The 27,047-nt window shown below is 44.8% G+C and overlaps 1 protein-coding gene across 2 annotated transcripts in view; it reads left to right on the plus strand.

Moving 5' to 3' along the window:
- LOC121541792 (neuroligin-2) overlaps window positions 1-27,047 on the plus strand; it is a 78,651-nt gene that overhangs the window by 21,471 nt on the left and 30,133 nt on the right. Inside the window, exons 2-4 of one of the 2 annotated variants that reach the window (XM_041851093.2) lie at window positions 5,516-6,342; window positions 17,801-17,854; window positions 25,992-26,141. In XM_041851093.2, coding sequence (XP_041707027.1) covers window positions 5,847-6,342; window positions 17,801-17,854; window positions 25,992-26,141 — 700 coding nt within the window. In that variant the 5' untranslated portion in view covers window positions 5,516-5,846. The remainder of the gene's footprint in view (window positions 1-5,515; window positions 6,343-17,800; window positions 17,855-25,991; window positions 26,142-27,047) is intronic. The other variant, XM_041851094.2, reaches the window with a different exon arrangement.

Below are 27,047 nucleotides of genomic sequence, written 5' to 3' on the forward strand. Positions count from 1 at the left end.
ACACAAGTATTGGTCTTCACAAAGTTCGCTGCTTCAGTGTTATGAGATATTTTTGTCAGATGTTACTATGGTATACTGAAGTATAATTACAAGTATTCCATAAGTGTCAAAGGCTTTTATTGACAATTACATTAAGTTTATGCAAAGAGTCAATATTTGCAGTGTTGACCCTTCTTTTTCAAGACCTCTGCAATCCGCCCTGGCATGCTGTCAATTAACTTCTGGGCCACGTCCTGACTGATGGCAGCCCATTCTTGCATAATCAATGCTTGGAATTTGTCAGAATTTGTGGGGTTTTGTTTGTCCACCCGCCGCTTGAGGATCGACCACAAGTTCTCAATGGGATTAAGGTCTGGGGAGTTTCCTGGCCATGGACCCAAAATGTCGATGTTTTGTTCCCCGAGCAACTTAGTTATCACTTTTGCCTTATGGCAAGGTGCTCCATCATGCTGGAAAATGCATTGGTCATCACCTAAATGTTCTTGGATGGTTGGGAGAAGTTGCTCTCGGAGGATGTGTTGGTACCATTCTTTATTCATGGCTGTGTTATTAGGCAAAATTGTGAGTGAGCCCACTCCCTTGGCTGAGAAGCAACCCCACACATGAATGGTCTCAGGATGCTTTACTGTTGGCATGACACAGGACTGATGGTAGCGCTCACCTTGTCTTCTCCGGACAAGGTGTTTTCCGGATGCCCCAAACAATCGGAAAGGGGATTCATCAGAGAAAATGACTTTACCCCAGTCCTCAGCAGTCCAATCCCTGTACCTTTTGCAGAATATCAGTCTGTCCCTGGTGTTTTTCCTGGAGAGAAGTGGCTTCTTTGCTGCCCTTCTTGACACCAGGCCATCCTCCAAAAGTCTTCGCCTCACTGTGCGTGCAGATGCACTCACACCTTCCTGCTGCCATTCCTGAGCAAGCTCTGCACTGGTGATGCCCCGATCCCGCAGCTGAATCAACTTGGGCGCCCTGACGCCTTCTTCACAACAATTGAACCTCTCTCCTTGAAGTTCTTGATGATCTGATCAATGGTTGATTTAGGTGCAATCTTACTAGCAGCAATATCCTTGCCCGTGAAGGCCTTTTTGTGCAAAGCAATGATGACGGCACGTGTTTCCTTGCAGGTAACCATGGTTAACAGAGGAAGAACAATGATTTCAAGCACCACCCTCCTTTTAAAGCTTTCAGTCTGTTATTATAACTCAATCAGCATGACAGAGTGATCTCCAGCCTTGTCCTCGTCAACACTCTCACCAGTGTTAACGAGAGAATCACTGACATGATGTCAGCTGGTCCTTTTGTGGCAGGGCTGAAATGCAGTGGAAATGTTTTTTGGGGATTAAGTTCATTTTCATGGCAAAGAGGGACTTTGCAATTAATTGAAATTCATCTGATCAATCTTCATGACATTCTGGAGTATATGCAAATTGCCATCATCAAAACTGAAGCAGCAGACTTTGTGAAAATTAGTATTTGAGTCATTCTCAAAACTTTTGACCATGACTGTACACACCCGCATACCCACTCACATACAATCATCATATACAATTCAAGTCGGAAGTTTACATACACCTTAGCCAAATACATTTAAACTCAGTTTTTCACAATTCCTGACATTTAATCCTAGTAAAAATTCCCTGTCTTAGGTCAGTTAGGATCACCACTTTATTTTAAGAACGTGAAATGTCAGAATAACAGTAGAGAGAATGATTTATTTCAGCTTTTATTTCTTTCATCACGTTCCCAGTGGGTCAGAAATTTACATACACTCAATTAGTATTTGGTAGCATTGCCTTTAAATTGTTTAACTTGGGTCAAACATTTCGGGTAGCCTTCCACAAGCTTCCCACAATAAGTTGGGTGAATATTGGCCCATTCCTCCTGACAGAGCTGGTGTAACTGAGTCAGGTTTGTAGGCCTCCTTGCTCGCACATGCTTTTTCAGTTCTGCCCACAGATTTTCTATAGGATTGAGGTCAGGGCTTTGTGATGGCCACTCCAATATCTTGACTTTGTTGTCCTTAAGCCATTTTGCCACAACTTTGGAAGTATGCTTGGGGTCATTGTCCATTTGGAAGACCCATTTGCGACCAAGCTTTAACTTCCTGACTGATGTCTTGAGATGTTGCTTCAATATATCCACATAATTTTCCTTCCTAATGATGCCATCTATTTTGTGAAGTGCACCAGTCCCTCCTGGAGAAAAGCACCCCCACAGCATGATGCTGCCACCCCCGTGCTTCACGGTTGGGATGGTGTCCTTCAGCTTGCAAGCGTCCCCCTTTTTCCTCCAAACATAACGATGGTCATTATGGCCAAACAGTTCTATTTTTGTTTCATCAGACCAGAGGACATTTCTCCAAAAAGTACAATCTTTGTCCCCATGTGCAGTTGCAAACCGTAGTCTGGCTTTTTTATGGTGGCTTTGGAACAGTGGCTTCTTCCTTGCTGAGCGGCCTTTCAGGTTATGTCGATATAGGACTCGTTTTACTGTGGATATAGATACTTTTGTACCTGTTTCCTCCAGCATCTTCACAAGGTCCTTTGCTGTTGTTCTGGGATTGATTTGCACTTTTCGCACCAAAGTACGTTCATCTCTAGGAGACAGAACGCGTCTCCTTCCTGAGCGGTATGATGGCTGCGTGGTCCCATGGTGTTTATACTTGCGTACTATTGTTTGTACAGATGAACGTGGTACCTTGAGGCGTTTGGACATTTCTCCCAAGGATGAACCAGACTTGTGGAGGTCTACAATTCTTTTTCTGAGGTCTTGGCTGATTTCTTTTGATTTTCCCATGATGTCAAGCAAAGAGGCACTGAGTTTGAAGGTAGGCCTTGAAATACACCCACGGGTACACCTCCAATTGACTCAAATTATGTCAATTAGCCTATCAGAAGCTTCTAAAGCCATTACATCATTTTCTGGAATTTTCAAAGCTGTTTAAAGGCACAGTCAACTTAGTGTATCTAAACTTCTGACCAACTGGAATTGTAATACAGTGAATTATAAGTGAAGTAATCTGGAAAAATTACTTGTGTCATGCACAAAGTCATGCCAAAACGATAGTTTGTTAACAAGACATTTGTGGAGTGGTTGAAAAACGAGTTTTAATGACTCCAACCTAAGTGTATGTAAACTTCTGAACTGTACGCTGCTGCTACTCTGTTTATTATATATCCTGATGCCTAGTCACCTTACCCCTATACATACACTACATCTCATTCCAAAATCATGGGCATTAATATGGAGTTGGTCCACCCTTTGCTGCTATAACAGCATCCACCCTTCAGGGAAGGCTTTCCACTAGATGTTGGAACATTGCTGCGGGGACTATAGTGAGGTCGGGCATTGATGTTGGGCATCTAGCTCATGCTAAAACTGGAAAGGGCCTTCCCCAAACTGTTGCCACAAAGTTGGAAGCACAGAATCGTCTGAAATGTCATTGTATTCTGTAGCATTAAGATTTCCCTTCACTGGAACTAAGGGGCCCAGCCTGAACCATGAAAAACAGCCCCAACCATTATTCTTCCTCCACCAAACTTTACAGTTGTCACTATGCATTCGGGCAGGTAGCGTTCTCTTGGCATCCGCCAAACCCAGATTCATCATTCAGCCAGATGGCGGCGAGCTTTACACCACCAGCCGACGCTTGGCATTGTGCATGGTGATCTTAGGCTTGTGAGTGGCTGCTCGGCCATGGAAACACATTTCATGAAGGTCCCGACAAACAGTTATTCTGCTGATGTTACTTCCAGAGGCAGTTTGGAACTCGGTAGTGAGTGTTGCAACTGAGAACAGACGATTTTTATGCGCTACGCACTTCAGCACTCTGCGGTCCCGTTCTGTGAGCTTGTGTGGTCTACCACTTTGCGTCTGAACCGTTGTTGCTCCTAGATGTTTCCACTTCACAATAACAGCATTTACAGTTGACCGGGGCAGCTATAGCAGGGTAGAAATGTGATGAACTGACTTGTTGGAAAGGTGGCATCCTGTGACGGTGCTACATTGAAAGTCACTGAGCTCTTCAGTACGGGCCATTCTACTGCCAATGTTTGTCTATGGAGATTGCATGGCTGTGTGCTCGATTTTATTCACCTGTAAGCAACGGGTGTGGCTGAAATAGCCCAATCCAGTAATTTAAAGGGTGTCCACATACTTTTGGTGTATCTACCTCTATCACTCCAGTATCCCTGCACATTGTAGAAATGGTAGTGGAACTGACTGACTCTGTATATAATATGCTTACTTACTTTCTCCTGTTCTTCTTATTTCTTATTTTTATTTATTGTCTGTCTAGAGGTGGTGTGGGGGGGCTGTGTGGAGGTGGGGTGGGGGGGCTGTGTGGAGGTGGGGTGGGGGGGGCTGTGTGGAGGTGGGGTGGGGGGGGCTGTCTAGAGGTGGGGTGGGGGGGCTGTGTGGAGGTGGGGTGGGGGGTATTCTGCAGACAGTGAGCGCCACATAAAGCCTTTATCACGCCTAAACGGCTCCATCTCCAAAGCCAGGGCCAGATTAGCACCGCCCATTCCAGTGGCACCATGAGAAGGCAGGAACCAACTAAACAGAGCCGTGAGGGGGAAGCCAACATAGATTCACCGGAGGGGGAGAGCGAGATGTGTCACGCTATTTTATTTCTTTTGATTGATGTGTCAACTGGCTTTTATTGCTGTCGTGTTCTCTGAGTCAAGTCGATTACTTCAAAGTGCCGTAGCATGGATGGATATCTAAGATGTGTACATGTGAATGGGTACATGTCTGTTGTTCAGGTGGTTGTGGCAGCTCAAGGACCCTATGTACACAATTTCATATAACATGCAGTGGTGTCCGAAGTTATTGACATCCTTGATAAAAATGAGCAAAAATGACTGTATAAAATACACATAATTCAAATTCTGAGCTACATTCTATGCTCAACAAAATTGGGAAATGATATTATTTTATTTTAGTTCAATTGCTCAGAGTTATTGGTAATGTTATTTGTAATGGTGAGAGGTTAGCATGTTTTGTTGTAGCCTCTGAACGACATCTCAATCATCATTGTTCATGATTCATTCATGATTTTTTAAAATCATGGCATTATCAAGATTCATTTAGAAGTGTTCAGAAACATCTTATCTACTCACTTAGAAAGACAATTACTCCAGTCATCATTCACCATTCAGTTACTATTGGGCAAATGCCGACCTTGCGGGGGCCCCAGAGAAACCAGTGTTTGTAGAGTCACAAGCTTGATCTAGTCATTGCATGGAATATGGGACCAAATACTCAACTTTGGACTACTTTAATACACTATAAGTGAATTTGTCCAAATACTTATGACTTCTTCACATGGGGGGATCTGATCTCAAATCCAAAATCTTGGCGTACAGAGCCAAATTCAAACTTGTAGCTTTAATTTCCGAAAACATATGGAGGGAATTGTATTCTTAAAACAGCTACTGTCATTGTTATGTGTCTCTCTCTTTCCAAACACAGACCCACTAACTTATCATGACCTCTGACCCTTGTGTGTACCCAGGTGTGGCGTGTTGGCTGTGGGAGCTGTAAGTCTGCAGCTGGCCTATCAGGAGCTCTCAGGAGGATGGACCAGAGCAGACATTCTAGCTGAGGATGCCTCCCGTCCCTCCCCCTCTCTACACCAGCTTTCTCACCTCTCACACTATGCTAGGAAAACACACTCTACACCTCTGATTTTGACCAAACCCGCCACCCCTCCCAATACCTTATTTCTCCCAGTATCTCCAATAACCTACTAACTTCAGGGTATTTGGAGGGCATTTCTTTACCCTTTTCTGCCCACGAGTGAACTCCTAGTCATATTTAGTTTGCTGGGTAGAAGACCGGAGGACATGTCCTTCTTCCCAGAGAGTGGCCCCAGACATCCGGGGCCCGGTGGGACGCGGCGCTCCAGCCCCCGCAGGATGTCTGACCCATGTCTGGTGTGGCTCCTGGGCCTGGCCCTCCGCCTGGCCCTGTCCTCCTGCCAGCGGGCCGACCTCAGCGGGAAACACCCCACGGTCACCACGGGCTACGGCAAGCTGCGCGGCGTCAGGAAGGAACTCAACAATGAGATCCTGGGACCTGTGGAGCAGTACCTGGGCGTGCCCTACGCCACCCCGCCCATCGGCGAGCGCCGCTTCCAGCCCCCAGAGGCGCCAGGCTCCTGGCAGGAGATCCGCAACGCCACCCAGTTTGCCCCCGTGTGCCCGCAGAATGTACATGGGGTGTTGCCCGAAATAATGCTGCCGGTGTGGTTCACTGACAACCTGGACGCTGCAGCAGGCTACGTTCAGAACCAGAGTGAGGACTGTCTGTACCTCAATGTCTACGTGCCCACTGAGGATGGTGAGTCCAGCACCTGTTCCATCTCTCAGGCCAGATTACATTTCCAGTCAGGAAGGCAGGCTCAGGCTGGTGCAAACTGTTACAGTCTAGTGGTGCTACAGCTGGAGGCTCTGGGGATTAAGATGTCTCCTCAGTTTGTGTCAGATAGGACAGGATGTGAAGTAAGGTAAGGTATGGAGTAGGTTTATTTAAGGCTAGGGGTATGTTACCACATTCACACCTCTGAGGTATCGCTAATAATCTTGTGTTTCGTCTCAGCTTGAGAAGCAGGTCCTTCTTGGCCATCTCCTATTATGATCTATCCTGATGCCTCGTCACTTTACCCTGCCTTTATGTACATATCTACCTCAAATACCTCATACCCCTGCACATTGATCTGGTACTGGTACTCCCTGTATATACCTCCAATCTTGTGTATTTTATTCCTCTTGTGTTACTATTTATTTTTTTGTATTATTATTTTTTAACTCTGCATCGTTGGCAAGGGCTCGTAAGTAAGCATTTCACAGTAAAGTCTACACCCGTTGTATTCGGCACATGTGACAAATAACATTTTATTTGATCTCACCCAAGAGTAAGACAATAGTGTGTAAAATAAGGCAGTTCGTTTTTCATCCTCCTCAACTCTTTTATGCCACAGTGCAACTGGTATTTGGTCCCAACAAGAGGGAATGCTATTGAAGCATCTTTATAGAGTGGTATCATTTGGATCATTCAGTCAGGAGATAGTAATCAGAGACACAAGGGCTCTTAACCTGTGCCAATAAACACCCATGAGATTGCCAAAGAATAGAAGCATTTACACTTGTGTCAGTCTCGATCACTGCTCAGTCTGTTGTTCTGGCAGAGTGTTGATTTACATACCGTACTGTGGTAGTGTCAGAGCAAGGGATGCTTTTATCCCAATAACTTCTACTCATTAGCTGCAGTCTATAGTGAGGCTTCATGCTTTGTTTGAAGTGTACTCTAGATCAAAAGGACAGTGTTTGTTAGCAATGCTACTCCCGCTCCTCTGTGAAGGATGCCACAGTTCACTGTGTGCTGTGTCCACATTTTGTTGAATAAGTATATTTACGCGTAGCTTGAGAATTGTTGAGACATTTCAATGACAAAATGGACTACAGAATATAGAAACACAAAAGAAACGTTCAGTCTTGGCGAAGGACAAGAGTAAATCTATGCCACAGTATTAAAATAACAACATGTCAATCTAATGAAACAAATAGATGAATTGTATGTATACACCAGAGAATCTTTATTGTCCGACTCTGGACTGTGCTTGTCTCTCCATTGTGGGCTCAGAAAACGATATTAGCACATGCCTGTTCAAATATATTTTGCACATACTTGTGAGACTTCTAGGTTTATCATTTACATACTGTATATGGGATTTGTATCTCCATCTTAGGCTGCCCGATGGGCTTGCATGTTAAATGCATTCAGTTCTGAGAATTTCAGCTGTGCTCTTGGAATCCTTTGTGAACTGAATCTCACTGGAGTTGAGCATAGGCTATAATCAGATTTCAGGCAGTGTTGCCAGTCCGTTTTTGGGGTTAACCCATTTAATAAGCCATTTATAGCACTCATATCTAATTATTTTCAAGACCATCTCACCAACACACACACACAAACACACACACACGCACACACACACACACACACACACACACACTCCAATAGTAAATTCCTTTCCTGAAGGTAATACTGTAGGTATGAAATGTTAACATTCTCAGCTCAGTAAGCAGTAACAGTGAACCTAGGATCAGGTTGAAAGACTTTCCATATGTTCCCGATGATATGTCATCTCCTGAGTTGTCATGGAGGTCACACTCTGTAGCGTGTCATAATTGGTGGACCCAAAGCATTGCTGCAATGGAGTGCCTGAGAATCCTAGCCTCATTGGTTGCCTCTATTTGCCGTGAACCAATCATTTCAATAAGAAGTGCTTGCCTCAGCAGATCTGCCCATTTCCATCTACATTGAGCAGCGTTCTGACAGGTGTCTGCTGAGCTCTGGTTACATTCTATGTGACAGAAATCTACTGCTGAAGATTGACGTAATAACATCATTTCCTGCTGTTCAACGTTTTTCTTTCTTTAATTAATGATATACAAAGGTCACTGGTTCAAATCCCTGAGCCGACTAGGTGAAAAATCTGTGGATGTGCCCTTGAGCAAGGCACTTAACCCTAATTGCTCCTGTAAGTCGCTCTGGATAAGAGCATCTGCTAAATGAATAAAATGATTATTTTTAAATGCTTCATTCTACATTTAACCAAAATGCATATTTCACTGTGAATGAGGTGTTTATAACAGAGAGTTACAGCGTTGCAATCCCATTGTAATGTCTCCTCAGCAGCAATACACTGTGAATGATGTGACATCACCATCCACCAGGCCATGTCTTGGCAGCATTCCAAATTAATTTCCGTTTTGATCCGATCAATATGTTCCACAGCCAAACAAAAAGATGGTGACTGCTCAGTAGTCATTTGAAGCTCCGGAGTATAATATAAATGTAGATTGGGATGGTGATGTGTGGGGTGGGGGAGGAGGGGACTGATATGAACATAATAAACAAATAAATAAATAAATAAATAGAAGATGACACTGCAGAAGAACCATCGTGTGAATTGCCTTTGATGCAAGAACAAACCTCAAACAAGTTATTTTATTTTTGCTATCCCAGCAGCCCTTGATCTGGTGAAAATTGGATCAGGATTGTTCTGCGGGGGAAATGAGACATCTTTGAGTACAGTACTGTAGCTAGCTCTTTCATAGCGCACAGCAACACCACGGTTAATTACCCCAGAAACTAAAGGTTTATCTAATTCCATTTACACAAAATGGGATGCCTTTGAAAGCTAGCATCTTTGGGCTGGCATGGAAAACGAGGGCCACCAGAAACACTGCTGGAATCTGGCTCGTCCTGGCCATCCAAAATGTTCCATCCTGTTGGTTAATTGCGTTTAATCATTTTGTTAAGTGAGGCAGCACCTTGAACACTGAACAGTATATAAATACGGTAGTGTGAGTTGTGTTGTACATCTTGTCTAAGTGCTCTCTATGTAATGGAGAGGAGGGGGAGAGATTGCTGTATACCACTATGTCACGTTGAGGTGGTGTATCCTGCTTGGGAGGAAAACTGAGTGTGTGTGATTTGGTTATTCCCAAGGCTACAGGAGTGCCTGTCTGTGAGTGAGAGTGTTTTTTACATGTGGCTTGTGTTCTTGTCAAAGTATGTCACTTATTGTTAGGGTCACTGCTCACACAGGCCTGTTGCTGTCCCCATGTGTTAGGGTTACTGCTCACATAGGCCTGTTGCTGTCCCCATATGTTAGGGTCACTGCTCACACAGGCCTGTTGCTGTCCCCATGTGTTAGGGTTACTGCTCACATATGCCTGTTGCTGTCCCCATATGTTAGGGTCACTGCTCACACAGGCCTGTTGCTGTCCCCATGTGTTAGGGTCACTGCTCACACAGGCCTGTTGCTGTCCCCATGTGTTAGGGTCACTGCTCACACAGGCCTGTTGCTGTCCCCATGTGTTAGGGTCACTGTTCACACAGGCCTGTTGCTGTCCCCATGGGTTACTTCCTGTCTGCTTATTTGTGTGTGAGAGAAAGAATTGAGTGTTCATGAATTTTCCATGTTCACGCAGTATTGACATGTTTTAACTTGCCTCCGGTATATGGATTATTACAGTTTCCACATATCACAGATCCATATCCCACAGGGCTGTTAAGTGCACCATTCAATGTATTGATGAGGATTTTTCAGTAAACTATAAGATAAACAAAGTTAATCACAACATGACGAACACGGAGCCAGGGTTAAACATGGGTACATCTCTGTTGCTAGGCAAGAACTTAATTGGTTCCTCTCACTGGTGTAGTCATTGTGTGTGAAATAGGACTGTTTTCATCTGACCTGTCTTCGGGTCAAATTGTTGGACATGGCAGGTCCACAATCAATCTCTCAAACATACCCAAGCCCAACCCCTCTCTCCCACCCCGTCATGCTGTAATTAATCAAGAAGACGCCCAAGGAGAGACAAAGGGTTTAGCCTGAACTCTGTTCAACCCCGGCTCGTTCCCGGGATATGCCTAAGGAGAGAGGCAAAAGGCAACAATCTGGTTTCAGTCACTGATAAGGTAGGACAGTCGTGTCTATTTCACACACAATGACTATACCAGTGAGAGGAACTACAGTCTCCACATATCACAGTTCCATATCCCACAGGGTTGTTAAGTGCACCATTCTATGTATCTCCCTTATCGATGGCCCTCTAATGTACCCCCATCTGCTACCTGTATCTGAGGCCTTAGAATTACCCAACACTCACAGAGCACAGAGGAAACTACACATGACACATTTCTGCCCAATTTTAAGAGTAATACTGTAGGAGAAGGAAATACTCAGGCAGAACCACCTCTGCTCTCTGCCTCCTCCATCCTCCCTCCTTCCCTCTCTCTGTATCCCCACACCCTCCCTCCTGTCTATGCGGGCTGTGGTAGATGAGGTTACATGCTCTGAATGCAAATCAGTTCCATGTCCTTCCCCACCAGGCCGCTATGTAGCCTGCTGCTTCAAATGGCTTTTTAAAATAATGAAAACAAAACTGACCTAATGTTAGAGCGAGAAGTGAGTTGACACACACACACACACACAAACACACAGGGTCTCTATTTAGTCCAGCTGTGCCTAGTTCCCTCACGTAGAGAATCTCCTGTGCTGTGCGAGCCGCCAGCCTGCTCGGTGAGAGCACTGTGTCATTGCCTTCCTATTTCCTCCAGACTCTCCTCAGCCAAGAGCCTCAGATCCCCCATTTCTATCGCTGGTGGAGTGGCCGTTTACCGTCCAGACTCTTTATTAAAAAACATATTTCAGCAGGCAGGGCCACAGAGCCAGGGACGGAGTGGGGGGGGTATGGGAATGAAACTAGGAGCACTTGTGGAGGCTTGATGCTGTGTCAGACACCTCGTCAAATACACAGCACAGACATGACACACTGCAGTTTCATCCTCTTTACGGCACTGGGGAAATGGACAAGGACAGCAGACAGCAGCTTGTGTTCATGCTCCATGCTCACTCAACCATGGAGAAACAGTGTTAACTGGGAGGGGGGCTCCCTGTAGTTTAAAGTGCAACTGAAGGCAATGAACAACTTCTCTGGTGGAAATGTGTCGGAGGAAACGCAGTTCAACTGACAACTGAAGTCAGCTTGCAGGTGCCCGGCCCGCCACAAGGAGTCGCTAGAGCGCGATGAGCCAAGGAAAGCCCCCCCGGCCAAACCCTCCCCTAACCCGGATGACGCTGGGCCAATTGTGCGCCGCCCTATGGGACTCCTGGTCATGGCCGGCTGTAGTGATGCCTCAGTACTGCGATGCAGTGCCTTAGACCGCTGCACCACTCAGGAGGCTATTCTATTTGCCCTTTTTAACCTGACTAGTAACCAAGGCTTTCAAATCAAACGACAATGTTCTTGCACAATAGTAAGCAGACAAATAATATGTCTACCATTGTTTACCAGACCTGTTGTGCCTGCATACAACATCCTTTTCCTGTAACAATGAGTTCCTTAGAGTGAGAATGATGACCATCTAGAGATGAGGAAAGTAGCAATGAGGTATAGTAAATGTGTGTTTGTGATGTACTGTATGTCTGGTGGAGTATTCGTGAGTGTTTCAAGAATCAATGTTTGTATTATGGTGTTCTTGGAAAACATTGGGAACATTGAGGCCATTCTCGCCAAGCCATTCAAGCAGGTGTATAGGCACTGTAGCTATCGCCTACTCTAAGTGTCTGGCTGTCCACATGGAACTGACAACTCTGTAGAGCTGTCTCTGTCAGCTAGCTGTGAGAGCAGGCCCCAGCTCCAGCACACTGCACAGTTCTGACACCTTCACTGAACACAGACAACCCTGTTTGTTTCTCTCCCCACAGAGCTGTGTCTCTGTCGCTGTCTCTGTCTCTGTTAGGCAACAATGCTGTCATACCTGCTTGTCACATCCCAATATGCACGGCAGAAAACATCCCACATTGTGCTCCAGCACAACACATTTTCTCTCCCCTTACACAAAAACCTGCTTTGACAGCACAACAGAACCCAACTGAACACATCCAACATCCAACAATCATCTCAGATTGAGTCTCCTCTCTCATCACAGAGCCATGGGCTTCCAGGAAGCAGGAAGCATTATGCCCATGTAAAGCCTTTACTTGAAGTCTGCCGCTCCATTTCAAAGGAAGACGGGGTCCATTTCAGTGGAGCTGCTCTCTGTATGCAGCTTAAGCTCTTTAATGGGTATTAGAGGAGGTTGGAAATCACAGTGTTCACCATTAAGTGGTTAGGTGTGGTTTTAGAGTGCTGCTGGGAAAGTGCTGACTTGGCAGGGGCCTAATCTACCTTTCCCTCCATTACCAGTCTGTTTACCTGTCGTCCCTCATCCCTCACCCCCCTCGCCCCTTGCCCCTCTCACCCCCAACCACATTACTGGAACTGTGCTTACACCTGGGAGGCCTGGGATGGGATGAAATCAGGTACATTTTGATCACTTCCCTCATAAAATTAAGGACGCACTCTAGTAATGCTGAGAGAGAGAGAGAGAGAGAGAGAGAGAGAGAGAGAGAGAGAGAGAGAGAGAGAGAGAGAGCAGAGAAATCAGAGAGAGAGCAGAGAAATCAGAGAGAGAGCAGTGAGAGAGAGATACAGAGAGAGAGAACAGAGAGAGAGAAAGCAGAGAGAGAGAGAGAGTAGCAGAGAGAGAGCAGAGAGAGTAGCAGAGAGAGAGAGAGAGAGAGTAGCATAGAGAGAGCAGAGAGAGAGAGAGAGAGAGATACAGAGAGAGAGAACAGAGAGAGAGAAAGCAGAGAGACAGAGAGAGTAGCAGAGAGAGAGCAGAGAGAGAGAGTAGCAGAGAGAGGGGAGAGGGCAGAGAGAGAGAGAGAGAGTAGCATAGAGAGAGCAGAGAGAGAGAGAGAGCAGAGAGAGAGAGTAGCAGAGAGGGAGCAGAGAGAGAGCAGAGAGAGAGAGGGTGCAGAGAGAGAGCAGGGAGAGAGGAGACAGAGAGAGAGAGAGAGAGAGAGAGAGAGAGAGAGAGAGAGAGAGAGACAGGCAATCATCCAGACAGCCAATCATCCACTACTGCAGAGTGTTGGTTGTGCGTTTTGCCAATAGATCTGTCTCAGACAGAGGCTGTAGTTAGCACCCTATGAGGGAGCCATCAGAAGACAGGCGGAGAGATGTAGTTAGCACCCTATGAGGGAGCCATTAGAAGACAGGCGGAGAGATGTAGTTAGCACCCTATGAGGGAGCCATTAGAAGACAGGCGGAGAGATGTAGTTAGCACCCTATGAGGGAGCCATCAGAAGACAGGCGGAGAGATGTAGTTAGCACACTGTGAGAGTAATACATCTGCTGGCTCACCAACAGAGAGTACACTGTGTCTGTTAGATGAGTGAGTGTATCGCCAACACATAGGGAGAGAGTAGTGTGTCGTTAGCACCCTATAACAGAAAGGGAGAGGTGGTGTTAGCATCGCTAGCATGCCAGGTGGCTGTGTGTGTGTGTGTGTGTGTGTCTGTGTATGTGTGTGTGTGTCTGTGTATGTGTATGTGTGTGTGTATGTGTGTGTGTGTGTGTGTATGTGTGTGTCTGTGTATGTATGTGTGTCTGTCTGTGTGTGTGTCTGTCTGTGTGTGCGTGTGCATGTACGCGCGTGCGTGTCGTGTGTGGGACAGGATACCATGCTGAATCCTAACAATGATTGAGAGGGACTATAAAAGCTGTGTAGTGATTGTGCCCGGCCATGTAGCGCACTGACAGATCGAGACAATAAACAAATGAACAGGATCCCTATCGGCCAGGCTTACAGAGAGTGGCGCGCCAGAGGGGTGGGGGGTCAATCTGATAATGCTTGTTATAGGCTGTCCCCTATGGAGCGTTTAACCGCTGTTAACATTAAAGCTTAATGTGGGCCACCTGTGTGACCTTGGCATAGGGGAGCCCTGACAGAAGCCCTCATATGGCTGTGTAAATACTGAACCACCACTCAATGCCTGGCTCCCTGTAGGGATACACTGGAGGAGGGAGAGACATTCTGACGAGGGCATTGATGTCTCTGGATGGGATGTTTGTGTGTGTGTGAATGTGTGAATTGTGTGTGCTTAAGTTTATGCGTACATGCGTGTGTATGTGTGTGTCCCTGGTCATCCCCCCAGTGTAGTTGTGTATCCTGGCAGGACAGACCAGTCCCTGTGGATGGGATGAGGGCCCGGATATGCTGTAGCCTGAGGGCTGGAAGCACTGAGCTAAGGGGCTGAGTGGGCAGATGTGCCATGATGGGTTGGCATTCCCCTGCCTGCCTTCTAACCACAAAGAATGATGGCTTGATTCTCCTCATTGATTTTCCTCTACAAAGCACTGATGTGTATGGAATAAATGGGAAATGTTCTCTAGGGTCTTTCACCAGGCAGCTCTCGACTAGATACTGTGCAGTGAAACAGACTAGTTTGGGTCTGTCTCCGCAGGACAAGCTGTATTTGTAATGCTCTCTTCCTTTGGGTTTTCGGTTGTTTCGGAGAGAGAGGATGGTCTCTTGTAGTGTTGTCACGATACCAACATTTTAACAAACAATACGATACCAGGCCAAGTATCATGATATCGAGTAGTATCGCGATACCACAGTGGGAAAAAATCAGTGGCCTAGCATCCTGTTTGCCCCGTCCCCTGGACACTTGTTCACGTTTTCTAAACGTTCTCCAAAAACCTGTCACAAACATTCACACTTCTACTCAATACAACACATTTAATTTAACTTCACACTGTTTACTGTATAATAGAATAGTGCATAGAATGGCTGATTTGCTCATATTTGCAAAAGCCTACCTGTGATTTGGCTGGAGGATTGGGAGGAAGGAATATACATGCATAATGATCTGCATGTCATTGTGTCAGTAAGGGGAAAACACTGCATGAAACCTTCTTCACTCTTCAGTTAACACAGACACACACACTCTCCCCCCCTTCCTCATACACACACTCGCTCTCCCTCTCTCACATACACACACACACACCACTCTCTTCTCCCACAAACACACATACACACACTTCTCCCAACTTTTAATGAGTTAGGCACCAAACAGAATTTAAGGAGCACCAGAAAAATTTTGATTTTGTATATATACTGAACAAAAATATAAACACAACACGCAACAATTTTAAATATTTTACAGAGTTACATATAAGGAAAACAGTCAATTGATTCATTAGGCCCTAATCTATGGATTAGCATCCACAAATATGCATCTGTTGGTCACAGACACCTTCAGAAAACCAGTATCAGTATCTGGTGTGACCCCGATTTGCTTCATGCAACTCAACTGGCTTACCTGGTTAAATAAAGGTGAAATAAAATAAAAAATAAAAATGCAGCGCGACACAGCTCCTTCACATAGAGATGATCAGGCTGTTGATTGTGGCCTGTGGAATGTTGTCCCACTCTTCTTCAATGGCTGAGTGAAGTTGCTGGATATTGGTGGGAACTGGAACACGCTGTCGTACACGTCGATCCAGAGCATCCCAAACATGCTCAATGGATGACATGTCTGGTGAGTATGCAGGCCATGGAAGAACTGGGACATTTTCAGATTCTTGTGACATGGGGCCGTGTATTATAATGCTGAAACATGAGGTGATGGCAGCGGATGAATGGCACGACAATGGGCCTCAAGATCTCATCACGGTATCTCTGTGCATTCAAATTGCCATTGATAAAATGCAATTGTGGTCGTTGTCCGTAACTCATGCCTGCCCATACCATAACCACAGCGCCACCATGGGGCACTCTGTTCACAACGTTAACATCAGCAAACCACTCGCCCACACAACGCCATACATGTGGTTTGCGGTTGTGAGGTTGGTTGGACGTACTGCCAAATTCTCTAAAACGACGTCGGAGGCGGATTATGATAGAGAAATGAACATTCAATTCTATGGCAACAGTTCTGGTGGACATTCCAGCAGTCAGCATGCAAATTGCACGCTCCCTCAAAACTTGAGACACTTTGGCATTGTGTTGTGTGACAAAACTGCACATTTTAGAGTGGCCTTTTATTGTCGCCAGCACAAGGTGCATCTGTGTAATGACCATTCTGTTTAATCAGCTTCTTGATATGCCACACCTGCTTGATATGCCACACCTGTCAGGTCGCTGGATTGTCTTGGCAAAGGAGAAATTCTCACTAACAGGGATGTAAAATAAATTGTTGATAACATTTGATAGAAATAAGCTTTTTGGGCATATGGAACATTTCTGGGATCTTTTATTTCAGCTCATGAAACATGGGACCAACACTTTACATGTTGCGTTTATATTTTTGTTCAGTATAGTTTAGGCTTCCATTAGGCCTATATGAATCCTACCTTTGAAGCACTTCTCATGAATAGCAGAACCTTTTCCTTTCTTCCTGTACCAATCAAATTAAACCTACTGTCAAGTTACCAGGTTGTTAGCTAGCTAGGTATCATGAATGAACAACGTTGTTTGTTATCAAACCAATAATTAGCGTCCTGGGATTAGTTTAAAACAGCCCACGACATGGTTTGTAAAATTATATAAAGTGCGCACAATCCCGATAGGAAGAAAAAAATGCATCTCCGATAATATGGATCTTTTTTTTTTTTACCGTTTAGGCTAGAGACAAGCCGTTTTCTTTGCTGTAAACCTGCAAGAATGCCTGTCGCGAAGCGGTGCTCCATTTTCCCTCATTGACACTCAGAGGCTGCATGACAGTGAACCTGCAAATTCTACTCAGACTGGTCTGTGCTCTTGGTTATAACTGGCAATGAAATTATACAATGTATTCACATTGCTCGCTTTGGGCGCTGCTCCAAAATAACAAATGTACAAATCTAACAGAAGACTCATCAGGGTCTGCAGCCCCACTCGCCATCATGGCTAAATTATATATTTTTTAAACTGACGGAGGAATAGATGCTCATGAAGAGCGGACAGAGAGAAGCAGGTGAGTGAGGGCTGGTAGGGGATGTGGCTGGCTGATTACAGCTGCCACACGTGATGTGCGCATGAACGTGAAGTGGCTATTATTGGACCTGCGCATACAGGAGACTAGTGGCTGTTGCTTAAATTCAACTGAATTAATAAAAAAACAGACTTTATAAACATGTTATAACAGGCGCCAGCAGGTTTTTTAGATTGGTAGGGCTGAAAAAGTCGGTAGTATCATATGAAACGGTACTAAGTATTCTAAAAAGGTATCATAAATATCATGAGGTTTTTAGTACCGTGATGTTACCGTGGTAACCGGTATACCGCGCTACGCTAGTCTCTTGTTGCCATTTTTCTCCTCCCTTGTTTTCTTTTTGGTTTTGGGGTTTTCAGCAAAGTTAAATATTTTTGAATTTTCTCTTCTCTCTCCCCTTTTTCTTAACCTTAGGTCCGCTCACAAAAAAACACGATGAGTCTACAATGAACAAACCGAGGGATGAAGGTATTTTTGGTGCATGTTTTACCCTTTTGTTGTCTTTTTCAAACTTTTGGAGGGAATAGAATAACAATCTGACATTATGTGTTGGTGTCTGTAAGTGTAATCACTACTATTATTATCTCAGTCGATTATAATAATACTATTATTATAATCGTCTCACAATAATGTAATAAGTATAATAATATACACATAATATATTATATTTGATACCATAGCTAAAAACTAGCTAGAGTAGATAGCTCGACGTTAATGTTGTGTAGTAGACTGATGTAGACAGACATACTCCCCTTTCATCTTTCATCTCTCATCTCTCTTTTTCCTTCGCTATCTCTCCTTCTTTCTTTCGCTCTCGCTTGCTCTGTTTCTCTCTCTCTGTCTGTCTTTCTCTCTCTCTCTCTCTCTCTCTCTCTCTCTCTGTTTCTCTCTCTGTCTCTCTCTTTCTCTCGCACTCTCACACACACACATACACACACACCTCAATTGTTCCACACACCCCTGCCACAGAGGCATTTTCTCCTTTTTCGGTATATGTTTAATCAACCAATAAACATAATTTTATTTGCATATCACTTTTTACAAAGTCATGCTGTTTTGACTGTCCTCTGTCTTGCACCAGCCAAAAGGTGAATACTTTATATTTTGTTTAATAGGCTATTCTTTAACTGCATCATGTAGATTGGGTCTTTTGATTGATCCACTTGTCCATTTCTATATTTTATTCTTTGTTGGGGAATAAGTGTTTTTTTTTACAGTAAAAGCATGACAGTTTGGGTGTGGGGGGATGTTGGCATTTTGATACGATTCCAAGCGGTGAAGGTTGCTATCTGACAAACATTACACATGCAGGAAACCACGTAACTAGTTGTTAAAACTAGCCAGGGGAACGATGCCTTGTCTTTATGTAATCAAGAGGTCTGAAAGATCAGACTGTTACTATAGTGTTTGTGTGCGTGTGTGCATATGTTTGTGTATGCATCCGCTCAGGCGTTTGTGTTTCTGTGTCTGTGTGTCTGTGTGTCTGTGTGTCTGTGTGTATGTGTGTATGTGTGTATGTGTGTATGTGTTTGTGCTTGATTGTATGTGTTAAGGTGTGTATGCTGTTTACGTGTTCAGTTCTCCCATTCTGCCGTTTCTAATTGCTATGGTTTAAAAAGAGACAGATCTAGCTAATCCAATTGTGCAGTTTCTTAACGGTGAAAAGAGAGGGAAGGATTCGTACAGGAATCTGGAGGAGAGGAGCAGAATGACAGAAGAGAGATGAAAGAGAAAGGGAGAGGGGAGCACTGAGAGCACGGGGGAGGGCGAGGAGGGGGAGAAAATTAAAAAACTAGTTGTGATGAAGACAAGTGCATGATGAAATGACATTTATAGAGCTTTGAAAGTCAGAGAGCGGGAGGAAGAGAGGGTGGATGAGTGGGAGACTAGGAAGGAAAATAGTGAGAAAGAGAGAGGTACAGAAATGGAGTGAAAGAACGATAGAGAGGAAGTGAGAGAGAATGCAGTCCAATATCAAGCGACTAGTAAGGCTGAGATGAAGGGAGAGAAATGCAGCAAGGGTGGAGGGGAGAGAGAGAGAGCAGCAGCAGAAGAGAGGGGAGAGAGAAGAAGATAGGGGAGAGGGAGAGTGGCAGGTTATGAAGAGAGGAGAGGAGAGGAGAGGAGAGGAGAGGAGAGGAGAGGAGAGGAGAGGAGAGGAGAGGAGAGGAGAGGAGAGGAGAGGAGAGGAGAGGAGAGGAGAGGAGAGGAGAGGAGAGGAGAGGAGGGGAGGGGAGGGGAGGGGAGTTGAGAGAGAGAATAGTGTGCCAGTGTTTCGGGGGTTGTTATGAAGCAGGCAGGACAGTGAGGGCCCTTTTGGCCCTGTAGGACTGGGATGTAGGCTGATGTTGGCTGAGTGAGACAGTTCTCTCTGCTCCCCTCACTCTTATCATGCACTCTTATCATGCACTCATATCAAATCAAATCACATTTTATTTGCCACGTGCCGAATACAACAGGTGTAGACATTACAGTGAAATGTTTACTTACAAGCATTTTAAAAAAAAAGTGTTAAGTAAAAAAAATAAAAGCAAATAACTAAAGAGCAGCAGTAAAATAAAATAACAGTAGGGAGGCTATATACAGGGGGGAAACACGTGCACCGCCCGGGAATCGAACCCGGGCACTCTTATCATACACTCTTATCATGCACTAACACATGCATTCTTATCATGCATTAACACATGCACTCTTATCATGCACTCTTATCATGCACTAACACATGCATTCTTATCATGCACTAACACATGCACTCTTATCATGCACTCTTATCATGCACTAACACATGCACTCTTATCATGCACTCTTATCATGCATTCTTATCATGCACTCTTATCATGCACTAACAAATGCGTAAAGGCACACACATATGACGTACAAGCACTCTCACATGCACACAAACACAGACACTCAATCACTCTCCAACACTTTCTTTCACAGACACATCCTACACCAACACACACTCCATCACATACAAACAGGGGCATCAACACCCACACACCAACACAAACACAGGGAAGGAGAAGTCATGACAAACCTAACCTAACATAGCAGGCCTAAAAGAAACACCCCAAACTAGAAACCCTACATACTGGTCTTGACAAGAAGAAAAAAAACAGTTGGGGGAGGTTCTCTTCTGCACTGTTCAACCAATCCAGTAAATGTGGAGGAAGAGTTAAGATGGAATGTCGCCTTGTTAACTTCCAAAAGCGGAAACCACATCACAGGCTCTCTTTCCATTTCCCATGAAAACCTTAACATCCATACATACAGGCTATGACAAACCTAACTTCCTGCTCCCCCTGCTCCTGAGGATGGACTAGTCTGACTGGGTCAGTCCAGACCCCTGCTGCCAGGTTAGCTCTTGTGCTGACTCTTAGAAAGACCTCCATAAAGAATGAATGAGTTCCACGTACTGTACAGAGTGATGAACAGCTACATACATAATGTATATGATCTACAGAATATCCAGTGTGTACGGTGCAGTCAACCTATCATATGGACCCATAACCCACATATTAATATTACATACATATTACATACATATTACATGCATATTACATGCATATTACCTGCATATTACATACATATGACATACATATGACATACATATGACATACATATTACATGCCTGCCACAAGTGTGGCAGTGTCTAAAAGCTGTCCCTGTGACTGGGTAAGTAAGTAACGTCGGTTAGTTAACGTTAACTAACGTAGGTTAATTAAATGTTTTGATGGAGTGTTAACCTCCTGGCTGTCCCGATGTGAGTCAGTCACTTAGTGAAATGTCTCTCTGAGGAGACAAGTCCACCTGGAGAGACCTGCGGGTGGCTCTAACACACATCCCATATTCTTCCTCTGTGAATCAGCATGAACACGAGCACAGACAAACACATACTGCAACATATACATTACCATGTCATCATGTTATGCTCGTACGCTCATACACACACAAACAAATAATAAACTCAAACGTACATATACAGTTGAAGTCGGAAGTTTACATGCACCTTAGCCAAATACATTTAAACTCAGTTTTTCACAATTCCTGACATCCTAGTAAAAATACCCTGTCTTACGTCAGTTAGGATCACCACTTTATTTTAAGAATGTGAAATGTCAGAATAATAGTAGAGAGAAAGATTTATTTCAGCTTTTATTTCTTTCATCACGTTCCCAGTGGGTCAGAAGTTTACATACACTCAATTAGTATTTGGTAGCATTGCCTTTAAATTGTTTAACTTGGATCAAACGTTTGGGGTAGCCTTCCACAAGCTTCCCACAATAAGTTGGGTGAATATTGGCCCATTCCTCCTGACAGAGCTGGTGTAACTGAGTCAGTTTGTAGGCCTCCTTGCTCGCACACGCTTTTTCAGTTCTGCCCACACATTTTCTATAGGATTGAGGTCAGGGCTTTGTGATGGCCACTCCAATACCTTGTTGTCCTTAAGCCATTTTGCCACAACTTTGGAAGTATGCTTGGGGTCATTGTCCATTTGGAACACCCATTTGCGACCAAGCTTTAACTTCCTGACTGATGTCTTGAGATGTTGCTTCAATATATCCACATAATTTTCCTTCCTCATGATGCAATCTATTTTGTGATGTGCACCTGTCCCTCCTGCAGCAAAGCACCCCCACAGCATGATGCTGCCTCCCCCGTGCTTCACGGTTGGGATGTTGTTCTTCGGCTTGCAAGCCACCCCTTTTTCCTCCAAACATAACGATGGTCATTATGGCCAAGCAGCTCTATTTTTGTTTCATCAGGCCAGAGGACATTTCTCCAAAAAGTACGATCTTTGTCCCCATGTGCAGTTGCAAACCGTAGTCTGGCTTTTTTATGGCGGTTTTGGCAGTGGCTTCTTCCTTGCTGAGCGGCCTTTCAGGTTATGTTGATATAGGACTCGTTTTACTGTGGATATAGATACTTTTGTACCTGTTTCCTCCATCATCTTCACAAGGTCCTTTGCTGTTGTTCTGGGATTGATTTGCACCAAAGTACGTTCATCTCTAGGAGACAGAACGCGTCTCCTTCCTGAGCGGTATGACGGCTGCGTGGTCCCATGGTGTTTATACTTGCGTACTATTGTTTGTACAGATGAACGTGGTACATTCAGGCATTTGGAAATTGCTCCCAAGGATGAACCAGACTTGTGGAGGTCTACCATTTTTTTTCTGAGGTCTTGGCTGATTTCTTTAGATTTTCCCATGATATCAAGCAAAGAGGCACTGAGTTTGAAGGTAGGCCTTGCAATACATTCACAGATACACCAGAAGCTTCTAAAGCCATTACATCATTTTCTGGAATTTTCAAAGCTGTTTAAAGGCACAGTCAACTTAGTGTATGTAAACTTCTGACCCACTGGAATTGTGATACAGTGAATTATAAGTGAAATAATCTGTAAACAATTGTTGGAAAAATTACTTGTGTCATGCACAAAGTAGATGTCCTAACCGACTTACCAAAACTATAGTTTGTTAACAAGAAATTTGTGGAGTGGTTGAAAAACAAGTTTTAATGACTCCAACATTTACGTCCAACCTAAGTGTATGTAAACTTCCGACTTCCACTGTATATTCACTTAGCTCTCATTCACACAGAGATATTTGAACGCTTTATGTGGGTGCACAATGAGATAGATTGTCACAAAGGCCTACATCCTTTGGAGGTAACACATGCTCACAAACACACAGAACACTCAGACGTTCACAGCAACACTCTCAGAGACAAAGTATTTCCTGCTCTAGGTGTCTTATCTCTGCTGGAGAAGAGTGCCACTCTCCAGTTTGAGTGCTGAGCGTCCCTCTCTGTCAATGTCTCTGTCGCTGTCTGTCTCTGTGTGTGTGTTGTTTGTCATGTGCTTGTGGAGAGTGACTGCCTGGTGACAGAGAGTTGAGCTGATCCATTAGCCAGGCATCACACCAAGGGCTCTGCTGGCCTGGTAATGCTGGGATAATTGAACTTGTTTACATCTCCTCTGGGAAATCACTAGAGACACACAATACACTGGAGAGAGAGGGAAAGGGAATGGAGGGTGTGTGTGTTGTGTGTGTGTGTGTGTGTGTGTGTGTGTGTGTGTGTGTGTGTGTGTGTGTGTGTGTGTGTGTGTGTGTGTGTGCACTCCATTGCTGTATGATTGTGCGCATATGCGATGTTGGTTGCATAAGTGCAAATGTGGGAGAGATGGGAAAATAATGTGTGTGTGTCTGTGTTTGTGTGTGTGTGTGTGTGTGTGTGTGTGTGTGTGTGTGTGTGTCAGGGCTTTAATGTATTTAGTCTCTCGAGTGCATTGTAATATGTTCTATGAAGGATGACTGCATGTGTGTGTATTGATGCAGTGGTGTGTGTGTGCACGCAAGTTCGGGTGTGCGTGTGTGTGTGATGCACTCTGGTGCATGTGTAACCTGAGATTCAGGTTGTGATGCAAATACGTGAGTAGAATGTGTTACCACGGCAACAGGCTCAGAGTGAGTCAGTGCAATGGAATGACTGGTGCGGTTCGATTAGAGAGAGAAGAGGCAGTTTCCATAGCGACTCAGCATCCGAGCTGCCTATGTGTGTCTGTGTGTCTGTGTGCTCATGTCTGTGAAGTTTCCTACATGCATCTCTGTGTCCGTGAAGAGACCTTGCCGTGTATAACTTTGTAACGGTTTATTTGATCTCATCCTGTCCCACCATCTTCTGACATTACTCTTTCTACTCCTCTCTCTCTCTCTCTCTCTCTCTCTCTCTCTCTCTCTCTCTCTCTCTCTCTCTCTCTCTCTCTCTCTCTCTCTCTCTCTCTCTCTCTCTCTCTCTCTCTCTCTCTCTCTCTCTCTCTCTCTCTCTCTCTCTCTCTCTCTCTCTCTCTCTCTCTCTCTTTCTCTCGCTCTCTCTCGCTCTCTCTCTCGCTCTCTCTCTCTCTCTATCTCGCTGTCCTTTCTCTCTCTCTCTCTTTCACTCTCTCTCTCTCTCTCTCTCTGTCCTTTCTCTCTCTTTTCCCATCGTTCTCTAAGTTATTTATTTTCCCATCTCCCTCTCTATCTCCATCTCCCTTTCTCTTTTTCCATCTCCCTCTCCAGAAGCTCATCAGGCTAAACAGATGCTGTGGCTGTTATTTATGTTTCCACTTGGTCTGGCTCTCATATGAATTATCCACAGGGCAGACGCTAGGTTAACTGGGCAGCACTGGCAGCTCTGCCCTATTAAAGACACACAGACCATACCACAGCACGTCAAAAAGAGGGGGGACCCTGTGAAACCCAGACTGTACCATCATACTACAGAGAGGACAGCAGGAGAGACAGTGGCAGATTGTACCATAATTCGCCAGAGGGGACAGTGAGAGTTACAGACTGTACCAAAATACCACAGAGAGAGGGGACCCAGGGAGACTTGCAGATTGTAGCACAGCACTACAAGAGGGGACAGAAACATACACAGACTGCCATAACAACACTACCACGATGTTCTAACATCTAAAATGGCTAACCACTGGATAGGTTCCAACACTATACCTTTCAACACTATTGCTTTCACCTATAATGTCCTCTCAGTTCAGTATGAAGGTCAGGAATGAGGAGAAGAAGCTTACATTTCAGACTTTGGGGATATACACTACATTATTTATACAAAAGTATGTGGACACCCCTTCAAATTAGTGGATTCGGCTATTTCAGCCACACCCGTTGCTGACAGGTGTAAAAAATTGAGCACACAGCCATGCAATCTCCATAGACAAACATTGGCAGTAGAATGGCCTTACTGAAGTGCTCAGTGACTTTCAATGTGGCACCGTCATAGGATGTCACCTTTCCAACAAGTCAGTTTGTCACATTTTTGCCTTGCTAGAGCTGCCCCGGTCAACTGTAAGTGCTGTTATTGTGAAGTGGAAACGTCTAGGAGCAACAACAGCTCAGCCACGAAGTGGTAGGCCACACAAGCTCATAGAACGGGACCGGCGAGTGCTGATGCGCGTAAAAATCGTCCTCGGTTGCAACACTCACTACCGAGTTCCAAACTGCCTCTGGAAGCAACGTCAGCACAAGAACTGTTTGTCGGGAGAAATGGTTTGTCGAGATCGGTGTAGAGGAACTTGCACAGAGCCCTGACCTCAACCCCATCGAACACCTTTGGGATGAATTGGAACGCCGACTGCGAGCCAGGCCTAATCGCCCAACATCAGTACCCGACCTCACTAATGCTCTTGTGGCTGAATGGAAGTAAGTCCCCGCAGCAATGTTCCAACTTCTAGTGGAAAGCCTTCCCAGAAGAGTGGAGGCTGTTATAGCAGCAAAGGGGGAACCAACGCCATGTCAATGCCCATGATTTTTGAATGAGACGTGTCCACATACTTTTGGTAATGTAGTGTAGCTGAAGATGAGAGGCCACAGTAGAAAAGGGAGATTGAATGACACATATGCAGCGAGGGATATATGATTTGAGTGAATGATGTTCTGTGGACATTTCTGTGGGTGTTTTCTTTTGTAAATACACAAAAAATTGTGTCATCTGTTTCTCAGAATCTAAAGTTTTTCTACTCTGTCTCTTTCTCTCATCCTCTCATCTTGTTTGTGTGTGTACTTTTGTGTGTATGTGTGTGTCCATGTCCCTCTCTTCGCCACAGATATCCGTGACCGTCGGAAGAAGCCGGTGATGTTGTTCATTCATGGCGGCTCCTACATGGAGGGGGCGGGGAACATGTTCGACGCCAGCGTCCTCGCAGCCTACGGCAACGTCATTGTGGTCACTATGAACTACCGTCTGGGCGTGCTTGGTGAGTATGTCTGTTGGCATACTATGACATCACTTCCTGTTTGCACCATCAGGGCTCAGTATGGTTTCTCTCTCCTGAATTAGACGCCTTGCAATTATATATAGCGAGGAGTTTTTCCTGATCATGTGAACTGACCAGGAAAATATCTGTGTCCTTGTTATACAGATGTAGGATCTTAATTTGAGCCAGTGTCCTACAGCAGGAACATAATCCTGCAGGGGTTGATACATTTTTCGTTAAGGCAAATCAAGTCTGGCTTTTTAAAGTGGAAATTACAAACTTTAGAAGGCTTTTTTAAACCTCGAATACACCACATTTGCATTTCCTGCTATGCAGGAACAAAAGAGTGATCCAATTCTGATCCTACATCTGTAGCTAGGTCCTGGACTTTGTCCTGACCACGTGACCTGAACAGGAGAACCATCTGGCCCTAGCTGAACCATGACCTGAGCATTGTGTGGTCTGCCCTTTCGCTGTGTACAGACTCTGAGACAGTGGATAGGAGTTTAGTCAGCTGTTCTATAGGGGCTGACTGCCTGCTTGTTTCTACAGGTGTTTGTTTGTATACTGTACACCACAGTATCCATTGTGGTTGCCAGGTTGGGTAATGGGATCTTGTTTACAGTATCAAGCCTGTCTCAACACATCAGAGTATTCTTCAAGAGAGAAATTGGAGTACTTCATGATACAGTTCAAGCTTTACCACTAGTGTAAACCGAGTGAAATGTGATCCAGACGGTCATTGACAGACCAGGCCATTCAGTAGAGAGGTTTGAGAATTTGAGGTCCACCTGGCGGCAGTCCTGTCCTAACCTGACCTGCTAAATTTGGGCCTGTCTGTTTTGTGGTAATGTTTCTTTCATGTGCTATTATGCTTTTCTACATCTGTCTGACTAACTGGAAACA

Source organism: Coregonus clupeaformis, chromosome 27, assembly GCF_020615455.1.
Source record: "Coregonus clupeaformis isolate EN_2021a chromosome 27, ASM2061545v1, whole genome shotgun sequence".
NCBI classification, from domain to species: domain Eukaryota; kingdom Metazoa; phylum Chordata; class Actinopteri; order Salmoniformes; family Salmonidae; genus Coregonus; species Coregonus clupeaformis.